A 12,289-nucleotide genomic window follows, 5' to 3' on the forward strand; every position below is an offset into this window, starting at 1 on the left:
GTGTGTCCAAGAGGTGGTGCAGCTTCTCTAACATGATGACGGCTTGGCTGTTGGGTGGGCTTGTTGACGAAATACATTCTCTTCTGTGCCGGTTTCAATTTATTTCCTTTTAGTTTTGTCCCTACAGCTGCTCACAAATTTAACTCGTTTCGCCCTTGTCATCTCTAACAGTTTGATCTGGATGAATGAGGAACCAGATTGGTTCGCCTCCACTATCCAGGACCATGCGACTCCTTGCCATAAATAAAATATGTAAAAGAGAACTTTAGACGACTGCTAAAAGCAAAAAGCCTTGAGAATTTTAGACCACTACTAAAATGCGAAGCCTTGAGCTCATAACATAAAGCACCATCTAACTTCTATATCACGGTTTAATCAGTTTAAATTTCATCAGAGAGTACAAACTAAAGAGTTTTCTTTTTACGTAAAAGAAAATTACAACTGAGGGAGAGAAGAAGCCATTAGCCAGCCTCACCTTCTACACTTCATAGAAACATTAGCCAAGAACAGTGGTGATCAAAATGTTGAGCCGTTAAACCCAAAGAAGGGCCGCTGGAGCAGAAAAGAAAGATTATATAAACTAGTACGTAGTTGATGAAAATATTATTACTACAAACAGCATTTCAACATTAGATAAATATTCATTTTAATTGAATTATCGGTTTAAATATACCACCCATACATCATGCTCATATGATAATCTCTCAAATGACAGAGGCTTGCTTACAAGAATTAAGTTACGAGCTAATAAAAGCATCAATTTATGTGAAAAGTGATTTAACTGACTTTAACTACTTTAGCTATGACCAATTTGCAAATCAATGAGAGGTGAAGATACAATAGGTTCAGTGGATACTTGCTACAGGAGTTCACTACGACAAAAGACTAGAATAGAATGAGTTATTTGGTAGAAGCTTCTTAGAGTCGGTCCGTCTTGCAGCCTGGTGGCTTTGTGACAAACCAAGCTTCTTAGAGAAATGTTGTGAATGGACTTTGACAGAAATGGCATCTCCACACCCTGTTAGTGCACAGTGGGGTTAGCTCCAAGGGAGGAGCCACACTTCAGCCCGAAGTGGCCGTGACCCTTCTAAACTCTAGCATTTCATGTAAAATTTATATTAAACTTGTTTAATTGTTTGAAAAATATAGAAAAATCTATATTAATGACTTCCCAAGCAATAGATATGTATTGTTCTGTTCCTTCCCAAGAAATGGAAGCTAATTCTTCCACTGGTTAGGACAATAATCAAATTCTTCTCGTAGGTTTGGAGATAAAGTGCGCTACCACTAGAACTAGAACTACCACAGAAAAGGGTAATATTTGGAAGGCCAGATAAATGTAATTTATGCTTTATGCAATATGAAGAGTAATATTCTACATTTCTAGTATACAACATGTAGATTGAAGCTGCAAAATTTAGGCAATCTAATGTAACAAACACGTAATTGGGCTCACCTCAACGTCATAAAATTTGATATAGAAGCGGGAGCTATCGATGGAAAGCTTGGTTTCCAGAATTTCTGCAATAGTTGAACTCAGTTTTCCATTAACACTCGGTCCAATGCCCCCAATGGAGATTAATTCTCCGTAGGCTGCCGGTTCTTCCGTGCCCGCAAATGCCATAGGCACTGACCCGTTCAGCAAAATCATCACATACTGAAGAATATGAAACCACAAAAACAAAGTGAATATGTAATTTATAATACAAGCCACTAATACCATATTGATCAAGTTGACTATTTCATTGAGTATTTTCATCGAACAGTTTATGTTCATACCAAATACGTCAACAAAAAGAACACAAGAAGAGGGAAAAGGGAGAGACTTAACAGACTCGGGTTTGCCAATGATTTTAGAAACGGCTTTGGTGGCGTCCTTGAGAATGTCAGAGGCCACCACTGCATCCACTGGCAGATTTGTGAACAAATTCAACGTCGGCATTTCTTTTTTCTTTATAATTTGAGAGCAAATGATTTGAACAAGGCCTTTCTCCTTTCCTAGAATGCCAGGATGAGTGGTTTCAAAAAGAGAAGGTTGTAGATAACGCCCGTTTATATCGTCTTATTACATGACAACCTGACAAGGAATGTTGTCTTCTCATTCCAAGTGCAGCTGAACACTGGGACCTTTCAAATAAGTCACATACTTCACTCTAATCTAAATAAATAACCTGAACTTTGTTGGGCTCATCCCTCTTTACATCCAAATCAAACTTGAAGCGTATACTGAAATTATTGAAAATAATAATAATTTAATTTTATACATATGTATCAAAGTGTGATTACGTTATTGAGTCAAATTATTAGATGACTCTGAGTAGACATTTTAGTATAACACCGAATGTTCAAATTTAGCTCGATCGGGTGATTGTTATTACATGTTTCTTTATCTTCTTGTTTCAACAATCAAACCATCATCTATAAGATTTGAATTTAGGTTAGGACCTAGCAAAATAAAGACTGAATGTCACTTAGATTTGAATTTAGGAGTTAGTAAAATGAAGACGGAATGACACTAGACCATATGGCCATTGGCATATACAGCACAAGATGACGCATGTTATGTTAGCGATCATTCTCCTTTTGCTAAACGTGCTTTAGAACGCTAACATAAGTATCTTTATAAACCATCTTCTCGTAGAAACAGCATGCTTCAATTCTTTCTCTTGATAATGATTAACATCTCTTCTTATGTGATGATAAATTTGTGGGAATGAAAAGAGGGCATTTGGCTGAAAGGATCAGTTTTGCGATTGTAACAAACAAATTCAAGAGTTTATAAATAATAATAATAATAAATAATAAAAAAAGCAAAACTATTGCACATCAAAGTTTGAGAAAATTAACAGAGGGAAGAAAATAAAACCAAATGCAACAGCCTCATTTATCTTCAAAATTCATGCTTAATGCACAAATTCATGAAGGAAAACGAAAATCACTACTATTTCAATACAATTTTCTTCTATATCCCTTTCGAGCTTGGCTACCCAACAGATCAAATTTGATGATATCAGAAGACATTGTTGACCCCTTTCCTCTGGCAACTTTACAAATGCTACACTCCGGACATCAATTTTTTCTCTAATATGTGGACTAAATAACTTGTTGGTCCAAGCAGAGAAGCCACTAATAGTCTTTTGGTTAGCAATCAAATCAAAGCCTGAAAGTGCTGTAGCCTCCTCCCAGACCAGAAGATCCATACCCACCACCATACGGTTGTGACGGTAATGAAGATGAAGGGTAAGATGAAGCACCTAACTGACTGTAGGATGACCTCATTCCAGTATCTAGCCTGCCATAGCTACTTGTAACTGGTTCCTTGCGATTGTTTATAACTTCCTGAAAATGAAGAAGAAAAAAAAAAAACCCAGTATGCTTAAACTTTCCAAGCAGGGGCCCTATTGAAGTCACAAGTTTTTCATTTTTGCTGGCATGCCAAATATATGCAAACTTTTTTCTAATGGGAAATTTACATATAAACCAGGAAACCACCCACCTTCTGTAACTAAAACATTGTAGTTATATAAGCCTTCATAATTTTTTTATTTTTTGGTAAATATAACTTTCATCTTTAATTATCTCAAAGTGATGTAACAGATATTTTATATAAAATAAATTTAAAAATTTGTTAATCCCTCCTTTTACTAGATATAAATGGAAAAGAAAGATCATTGGTAAGCATACCTGAATCAGTTGCTGAGCCATTTGAACCTGTGATGAGGTGCCTTTTATTTCTACGGTAATTTCATCAGGTAGTCCCCTGCTCTCTTGCACAGTTAAGATGGCTCCGCTACTACGGCGAATGAATGCAATATTTGAACCTTCAACCCCAATAATGTCCTCGGCATAAGATAGAGGAATTTGCATTGTTTGTGCAATCTGATTATAGAATGCAACAGAGAAAATATTGTTACCAAAACTATAAATAGAGAAAGAAAGTACAACAATATGAAGCAGAATATTGCACTCTAATTTGTTTTCAAGAACAATCAAGAGTATGCATGCAGAAACTGACGTACGTAACACAGGCCTGATGCAATCTGGTACACTTTAGGTTTCTGATTGACAACAAATCTTCACAATACGTCATACATCAAGACAATTTATTTCTCAAATAGACGAGTCAGTCGGTAAGACACAAAACCTTAGTTTTTCAGAGTCTTAAACAAACCGTATACATTCCTATTGTTTATAATCAAATTAAGTCAAGGACTAGATAGTAACGGATCCCCTACCATCCTTCTAGCAAAGCAAAAAAAAACACACTTGGCCCCATTTATTTTAATTACAAGTTACAAACAAGCTAGACTGCCTTTGTGTGTTGAGCATGCATGTGAAAACCCAAATGAGCTCATTAAGTAGGAAGTTAAGCTAAAATATGAAACAGTTAGAACAACCAACCTGAGTAACAATAGGAGCACCAGGCCGACCAATCCCTGAAGAACGGATAGAAGAAAGAGAAGGATCTTGTCCATAAATAGAAGGATCTTGCCCATAAATAGATGGATCTTTTCCATAAATAGAAGGATCTTTTCCATAGATAGAAGGATCTTTTCCATAAAGTGAAATGCCAGCGGAAGGGAGTTGTGATTCTAATTGAGTTTCACGATCCAAAAACAAAGATTCCCTTTTTGCTGAGAGAGAATAATTAGTGCTAACTCCGGTTTGAGAAGCAGTATGCAGCAACGATTTGTCAGCCCAGGTGTCTGGTTGGCGCTCTTGTGAGATGGTTGCATTGTACTAAAGATGCACGATCCAATAATCAATACATAGCAATGCAAGGAAATGAAATTACACCAGACACTAATGGGAATTAAGCTTACCGTCTTCTCAAAAAGTGGAAGAACACTATGATCAACCAAAAACTTCCTCAGGTGAGCCACTACTGCTTCTACAGCTTTGAGAACCTTTAAAGCTTCTCCCTGCAATTCAACAATCCTTTCGTCTGCAGCAGCATAGAATGGAACCTCATCTGCAAGAACAAAAATAAGTATCAGATGCCTTCTTTGGAGAAGGAAGAACGGTTTATAGCATGGAAAAAGGTAAGGCCACTTGAGAAAGAAAACGAATGTGAATACAGGAAAAAAGGGACAGAGACATTAGTTGAATCAAATTTTAAAGAATCTGAATACACTGATTGAAGAAGGATGAGTAAAGCATTTCTAAAAGGGGTAACAAATATAATCAAGGCTTGTTTTTCAAATTAACAGCTATATCAAATATTTTAAGAGTGGCTGCAAAACATGATATGAAGACATACTGTGATTTAGAATCACATATTTACATACCCATCAGCCAATCTGAAGTTAAAGGACTCTAACATGGAAAACTGACCTAGAACTCAGATGCCAGAAAGGAAAGAGGGAGCAGAATGTAAGCTAAATTACACACTATATTAAGCACATCAATACAATTATCTTCACTAGCATGATCATTAAACCTAGATTACCAATAGAAAATCTAAGCCTCCAAAAGTAAGATCACAAAAAGTAATTGGAAAGGAAAACCCACACACGAGAACTTAATTTCATTATAAACCACATAAACAGCAACAAACACATTATACTTTGCATTGGGAAAAAGGTGATAAGATGATGGAGATATTTCCAACCATTGATATTCTACTGAATAGAGAAAAGTTGTATTATGCAACAATAAGAGCATACCCCCAGACAATACTCGCACAGAAGCCCCGGTACTCTCCTGTATAGATTTGATTAATGACCCTTGTTTTCCAATTAAATTAATTGCTTGTGTGGATGCTACCAACAAGCGGATGGAACAGAATGCAACTCCAGCAGGACCGGACACTTTTGCATCACCCTCACTATCAGCTAAGCCAGAGATACGTTTAAATATTCTTATTACAGCATCCATTGCAGGGGACAGAGGAGCCTCTGGCTCTTCCCTTCCAGAGATCAGCACCTAAAAAGAAAAGTGTGTTAGAAAGATTTTAGCATAGAATGGTATCACCGTCATGTCTAGTGAAGGGATAATTGTAGACATAATGTCTGGTTGAAGGGATATGCATGTGTGGAATGGTTGGAGGACTGTGTCACCTCAGGAGCAGAACACAAAAGCAATGAAAGCAAAGGAAACTTCAATCCCCCTGTTTGCTTTCTGTGCAATTTTTTTGAAAAATATGCAGCTGTTTACAGGGCTTTTGTTCTTAGATCGCCTTTTTTTTTTTAATTAAGTTTTTGGTGTTTTTTTAGAGCTCTCTTGTTCTTTGCTACTGTGGACACTTTGTCCACTGTTTTGTACTTTGTCTTTCTTAGTGAAATTTTGTTTCCTATTAAAGAAACACCTTCTACTCCGAATGGAGTACTAGTGAAATTTGATCAATATATCCAACACTAATACAACAGAAATTAACGAAGTTCCACAGACATAATTTATTAAACAAGACTAAAAAGCACAAAAGCGTGTGCAAACGCAGAGCGCTATCTCACCCAAGCAAGTGCAAGGAAGGCCCACAACCAGTAAATTGTGGAGTGAGACTTCCACAGGTAGAGAAGGTGCAGAACAAGAGATTGGTACAAGCAAGCAAGAAAAAACGATGATGGTTGAAAAAGTAATCAGGGCTGCAGCATTGGTAAAGAAGTTAATATGGCTTCATGATATTGACAACCATGGAAAATCTGTTACGAAGGTATCAAATCTTATTACTATCAATCAGACGATTCTTAGAAACAAAAATACAGATTTAGTTTTATAACTACATGTTTATAAAAATTCAAGACATTTACTCATATTATGCCCATTACTAATATATTGAGCGTTTGAATAAAACTATGAGCCATATGAAGAGGACTTCATATGACAACAGGTCATCTTTGCCTAGCAGAATACCCAATACTGATAAAGTGTCATTCTCAGATTTCATATTGTTCTATAACAATATGTTCATAAAAATTTAAGGCTGTTACTCATCTTATGCCCATTACTAACAAACTGAATGTTTGAATAAAACTATGAGAGGGATACAGAGGATTTAGCTGACAGTGGGTCATCTTCACATAGTAGAATACTCAATAAGTCTTATTCTCAGATTTGAGATTGTATAACCAGATCTTTATAAATATTCACTGCAGTTACTCGTCTTATGCCCATTATAAGCCTATGAAACAGATCCAAAAGATTTTTCAACCATGGGTCATCTTCACATAGCAGAACGCCAGATACAGATTGTCTCATTCTCATATATCAGAGACTAGATGTTTATAGAAAGAAAAAAAAAATCGACACAGTTACTCATCCTATGCCCATTGCTAATAGATTGAGTGTTCGAATAAAAATATGAGAAGGGATCATCTTCAAATAGCAGAATACCCAATACTGATTAAGCACCATTCTCAGATTTCAGATTGTTTGGGGTGTCTTTTAGAACCAAAAACCAAAACTTAAACCCCCACTCCCAAAAGACCATTCCTTTCATAGCATTTTGTAAGCAACAAAACCTAAGCACCTAAGAACCAAATACTAGGCACTAGACTTTAGCGGTTTCTATTACCTCATGACACAAATACTATTGAATTTGCATGATTTAAACTTAAATTTTCAATTTTTAATCTCCTCAAACACTTTTAGCAACCCCGAAGCATAACTAGAATCCCTAAATAACCATAAGCCACAATTACACAGACGACAGCACAATTTCTAGCACCAATGGAAGCTAAAAAGCACAAACCCTAGAGCTCAAAACAACAACAGCAAAAGAGAGCACGTTTCAGAAAACATAACATGAAGAACCAAAACGAATAAACCCTAGACACAGAGAGAAAACAGGCACAACTCACGATGCGATCAGGAGTTCCAACGGCGCCGTCGAGGACCCGAATGCGAGCTCGGGTCTCCTCACACATCTTCTTAATGAGCTCGCCTTTTCGGCCGATAATGCTACCGACCTTGAGAACCGGCACAATTAGCCGAAACACACAGTCCCCGGGCCAACCCGGCCATCTTTTATCGGCGATTGAGGTGGCATCGCCGCTAACGGTCGTTGTAGCTTCCTGGGCGCCGGGCTCCGGTTGAGGACCGGAGTCGGGTTCGGGATTTTGGTTCGGATTGTTATCTGTCGTTGCGGTGGTGGCTGTTTGGTCGGACTCGGGTACGGTGATTGAGGCGGTGGTGGTTTCGGATGTGGGTTGTTGCGGGTCGGGTTCCGTAACCTTCGCGGAGCCGTTCTCGGTGGGCTGGGCGGTGGCCATATTCTGTAGAGAGAAGGGAGGGGGAGTGTGGTTAGGGTAAAAGGTTTTATTGGAGAGTGATGCCTGGAAACGGAAGAGGGGTTTTGTTCTTGCCGCTGGGTGTTGCAGAACAAAACTATCGGTTGTTTCGACTATGGACTATCAATATGGATGGCACGTGCAGGAGCACGTGAGCTCACACTTCTCCTACTCCAAGACCAAGAGCACAAGACTTCCAATTCTATGTGAATTGATATGTGCTATCTATATGCAGTGGCGGATCCAGGATTATGTGGCCAAGGGGGTTTAGTGTAAAAGTTCCGAAATTTTTTTACAAAAAAAATAATGCTAAAAAGATAGAAAGATAGAAAGATAATACTTCCATTCATAATTCATAACAAAACCAATAATACAAGTTACAATTGTCTACGACGAGTTTTCATATTCTTAAAACGTTGCATTATAGTTTCGTTATCAATACAAGCAAAAACATCTCTCTCAATATAAACAATCAAGCTATCATTCAACCATTGATCTCCCATTCTGTTGCAAAGTGGATTTTTAATAATATTTATGGCGAAAAATGTCTTCTCCACTGAAGCGGTTGCAACCGGTAAAACCAAAGCCAATATAAGAAGCAAATACACATAAGGAAATATTTTATGCATTCCTTTCTCTACCATTTTTCCTCAAGACTACTAATCCCTTCCAATTGAGAAAAATTAATACTCGAACGCATATGATGAACATAAACACCAAGTTGATCTTCAAGTATCAATAAGTCTATATCCGAAAAATCATAAGGATAAAATTGAGCAAGATGAACTAGCTTTCGTTTGTCAAAAGCTACGAAGTTATTTTTCGGACTCAAGCATGCCAAACAAGTAAGTAACTCAGTACTTACCTCGTTGAAGCGATCATTTAATTCCGCAAGTTGTCCATCAATTACATGAATAAAGATCTCCACACGATAATGATGATAATTTGTCTTCATTGGAGCATTACGTTGTGACCTCCCTGAAATTACATATTCCTCATCCATGGTAGGAACTGTAATATCATGTTTGTAACAAAACAAAGATGCTTGCTCAACCAATTCTTCAAACTCATTATCCCTCATCAACTGCAGGTTTTCATTGCATGTTTTCACTAAACTCATTGCACTCACAATGTCTTGATCTTTCTTTTGCAATGCTAGAGACAAAGTGTTTGTTATTCCCAATATAGCTTTCATTAAAAATAAGTGAAACACAAACTCAAAATATTGTATTTCTCTCCATAACTTATAGGCTTCACCCGAACTATCATTAAGATTATCATCAACAACCATTTGAAGCACATTCACCACAGATGGGAACATAGAAATGATACTAATCAACGTATCATAATGTGAGTTCCATCGTGTATCGCTGGCACGTTTAAGAGTAGTTTCTTGATTTAAGCCCCGCCCCGTTATCAGACAATCTCCTTCAAAAGCTCTCACAAGCTCTTCTTGGTATTATGCTCTAAGTGCATCCCGACGCTTACAAGATGCTCCAACAACATTAACCAAACTATTAGCCGTTGTGAAAAAAGAATTAACATCAATGTTTTTCTTTGCTACCGCAACAAGAGCTAGATGAAGTTGATGAGCAAAACAATGAACATAAAATGCACAAGGTTGTTCTCTCAAAATCTTTGTCTTAAGGCCATTGAACTCACCTATCATATTACTAGCTCCATTATAACCTTGTCCTCGTAGCTTAGAAAAGCTCAAATTCGCGGAAGAAAAGAATTCATCAATGGCTTCCTTTAGTGCACTTGAAGTAGTGTCGGTTACATGTTGAACCCCTACAAACCTTTCAATTATGTGTCATTTGTCATTCACATAATGAAGCATCATCGCCATTTGCTCCTTTATTGAAACATCACGTGCTTCATCCACCATTATTGAAAAATATCTATCTTTTACATCACTCAAGATAAGACTAATAGTTTCTTTAGCACAAGAATTGACAAGATCTTTTTGAATTGAAGAAGCTATTAACTTTAAATTTCCTGGAGCATTTTCCAACACAATGGCCTTAACTTTTTCATCATGATCCGCAAGAAATTGCAAGAGCTCTAAATAATTCCCTCTATTACTTGATTGTGCACTTTCATCATGACCACAAAAAGAAAGATCTTGTCGCAACAAATACCTAGTGCACTAAGTGATGCATTCAAGCAAGTGCAATAAGCCGTGCGAGCTTGGCTTGTTTGCTTGATGACAATTGTTTCAATGTGTGTAGTTTGATGCATCAAATTGTAAGCAACTTCTCTAGCCTAGTTGTGAACACTACCAACCAGTCCAACATGAAGGTTAAATCTTTCTTTCGCCTTCTTCCAATTATTGAAGCCTACCCCAGTGAATGCATCACCACCCACTTGATCAAAATTTGATTTGAAGAGATAACAATGAAGACAAAACGCAGCATCTTTAGCAATACTATATTCCAACCAATCATGATCATCAAACCTATTAGCAATGAAGCGTCTATTAATTTCTAATTGATTAGTTTGTGGGAATTTATAAGTTCTAGGTTGACAAGGTCCCTTTTGTAGATATGCTCTTTGGATCTCATCCCGAATATTAGGACTATAATCCGCCATTCGAGTTCTTAGTCCAGGGTCTGCCTGAAGATTAGCTAAGATCTCATCTACTTCAATTGGTCTTGCATTTGAACTACCCGGGTTAGACAGAGAAAGACTATCTGTAGCTAATTTTCTTTTAAAGGATTGTTCCATAAATCTACAAATCAATTAATTTAATCAATCATTAATTTTTATCCAAATTATCATATGAATATGAAAATGTCAATAACCCACTCTCAAAATTCAATATACTCCCTAAACTCATATCAATCAATATTCAATATACTAAATTATCATATCAAATATCAATTAATATTCAATATACTCAATCAATTCACATTTTCAATCAAGCATAAACTCAATCAATCTACATTAATATGATTTTCACTATGATTCATATCATATCCATAAATTTCATTACATACAAAGAATATCAATATTATTCATATCCATAAATTTCAAGCATAAACTCAATAAAGCATAAATTCAATCAATCAATATGATTCATATCCATAAATTTCATTACATAAAATAAAATAAAAAATTCAATATCAACAACAATATATATTATCAACATATCCATAAATTTCATTGCCAAGCTTACTTGTAGTTGAAAACAAGGGCGGAGGGAGGAGGACGGTGGCGAACGGCAGTGATTTGTGGCCTAGCCAAGAGTTGATGATGGAGGTTATCGGAGGTTGGGAGGTTGGGGGAGAGGTTAGGGTTTGAGAGGGTGGGGAGAGGAGGTGTGAAATTGGGAATGAAGGGTTTGGGGCTGCTGTGCAGATTCGAAGGCTATATTGTTCTGCTTTTTTATTTTTTTATTTTATAAACTAGCCCAAAGCAGCGTCGTTTTGAGGCCAGGTCATTAAAAAAATTGACTGAGCCTTGGACCAAACGACGTCATTTGGCAAGGCTGTTTTTAAAACATCACACGCAGCGCGCAAGGTGCAGAGCAGACAAGCTTCTCCTCCTCCGACTTTCGTCAAGCAGTTGGCGTGCATCCAAGGGGGCTTCCAACAGCTGTCCAAAGGGGCTTCAATGGAGTCCCTTGCCAATTTTCCAGCCTTCCAAGGGGGTCGTCCGACCCCTCTTGTCCCAATGTGCATCTGCCCCTGTCTACATGTACCTCCATCAAAAGAAACAATTTGTGTTGTATGTTGTGCACATTTAAAATTTATAACAAGAAAATACAAGGATCATGAACAAGTGTGTGCAATGTGATGAAGATTAAAGTAGAAAGAAACAAGGGGATGATAGTAGAATGATAGGAAGAAAAGAAAAAAAATAGCAAGATACCTTCTTAAATAAGTTTGGGGACAATATCGTTGGGAGAAACTATCATTTTACTAATATATCAAGTAACGTGTAAGAACATGCGCTTTCGGAAGGGAACAATAATTGTAAACGATTGGTAATTCCCTATAAACTAAGGAGCAAAAGGAGAATTTCATGTAGATCAATCGGCGAGAATTAATTATCTAATT

The 12,289-nt window shown here is 37.1% G+C and overlaps 2 protein-coding genes and 1 pseudogene across 2 annotated transcripts; all 3 read right to left on the reverse strand.

Moving 5' to 3' along the window:
- Positions 1-336: 336 nt before the first annotated feature.
- On the reverse strand, positions 337-2,332 carry LOC103323646 (Tautomerase/MIF superfamily protein). Its single transcript, XM_008225650.3, has 3 exons — positions 1,832-2,332; positions 1,457-1,657; positions 337-552 (listed from the first exon to the last, which is right to left on the reverse strand). Exons 1-3 carry the CDS (start codon positions 1,940-1,942, stop codon positions 517-519), a joined length of 348 nt encoding a protein of 115 aa, XP_008223872.1. The 5' UTR covers positions 1,943-2,332; the 3' UTR covers positions 337-516.
- A 528-nt stretch (positions 2,333-2,860) lies between these two features.
- Positions 2,861-8,324, reverse strand: PEP (RNA-binding KH domain-containing protein). The gene is made up of 6 exons (XM_008225651.3): positions 7,800-8,324; positions 5,667-5,925; positions 4,824-4,972; positions 4,402-4,740; positions 3,685-3,879; positions 2,861-3,339 (listed from the first exon to the last, which is right to left on the reverse strand). The coding sequence occupies exons 1-6, from the start codon at positions 8,208-8,210 to the stop codon at positions 3,154-3,156; spliced, it is 1,539 nt and encodes a 512-aa protein (XP_008223873.2). The 5' UTR covers positions 8,211-8,324; the 3' UTR covers positions 2,861-3,153.
- A 227-nt stretch (positions 8,325-8,551) lies between these two features.
- LOC148920031 (uncharacterized) lies at positions 8,552-10,955 on the reverse strand (annotated as a pseudogene).
- Between the last annotated feature and the right edge of the window lie 1,334 nt (positions 10,956-12,289).

The sequence above is a fragment of the Prunus mume genome, linkage group LG2 (genome assembly GCF_029339155.1).
Source record: "Prunus mume cultivar Tortuosa linkage group LG2, ASM2933915v1, whole genome shotgun sequence".
In the NCBI taxonomy this organism is placed as follows: domain Eukaryota; kingdom Viridiplantae; phylum Streptophyta; class Magnoliopsida; order Rosales; family Rosaceae; genus Prunus; species Prunus mume.

What these genes read in the sequence shown, in the direction of transcription:
- PEP (XM_008225651.3), bottom strand. Translation starts at nt 8,210, where the DNA reads ATGGCCACCGCCCAGCCCACCGAGAACGGCTCCGCGAAGGTTACGGAA. An exon ending in TTGGAACTCCTGATCGCATC is followed by an intron (nt 5,926 to 7,799) that starts GTGAGTTGTGCC and finishes TTTTCTTTTTAG; the next exon opens with GTGCTGATCTCTGGAAGGGA. An exon ending in TGTGCGAGTATTGTCTGGGG is followed by an intron (nt 4,973 to 5,666) that starts GTATGCTCTTAT and finishes TTGTTCTTGCAG; the next exon opens with ATGAGGTTCCATTCTATGCT.
- LOC103323646 (XM_008225650.3), bottom strand. Translation starts at nt 1,942, where the DNA reads ATGCCGACGTTGAATTTGTTCACAAATCTGCCAGTGGATGCAGTGGTG. An exon ending in TCATTGGCAAACCCGAGTCT is followed by an intron (nt 1,658 to 1,831) that starts GTTAAGTCTCTC and finishes CATATTCTTCAG; the next exon opens with TATGTGATGATTTTGCTGAA. An exon ending in TCAAATTTTATGACGTTGAG is followed by an intron (nt 553 to 1,456) that starts GTGAGCCCAATT and finishes TTTCTGCTCCAG; the next exon opens with CGGCCCTTCTTTGGGTTTAA.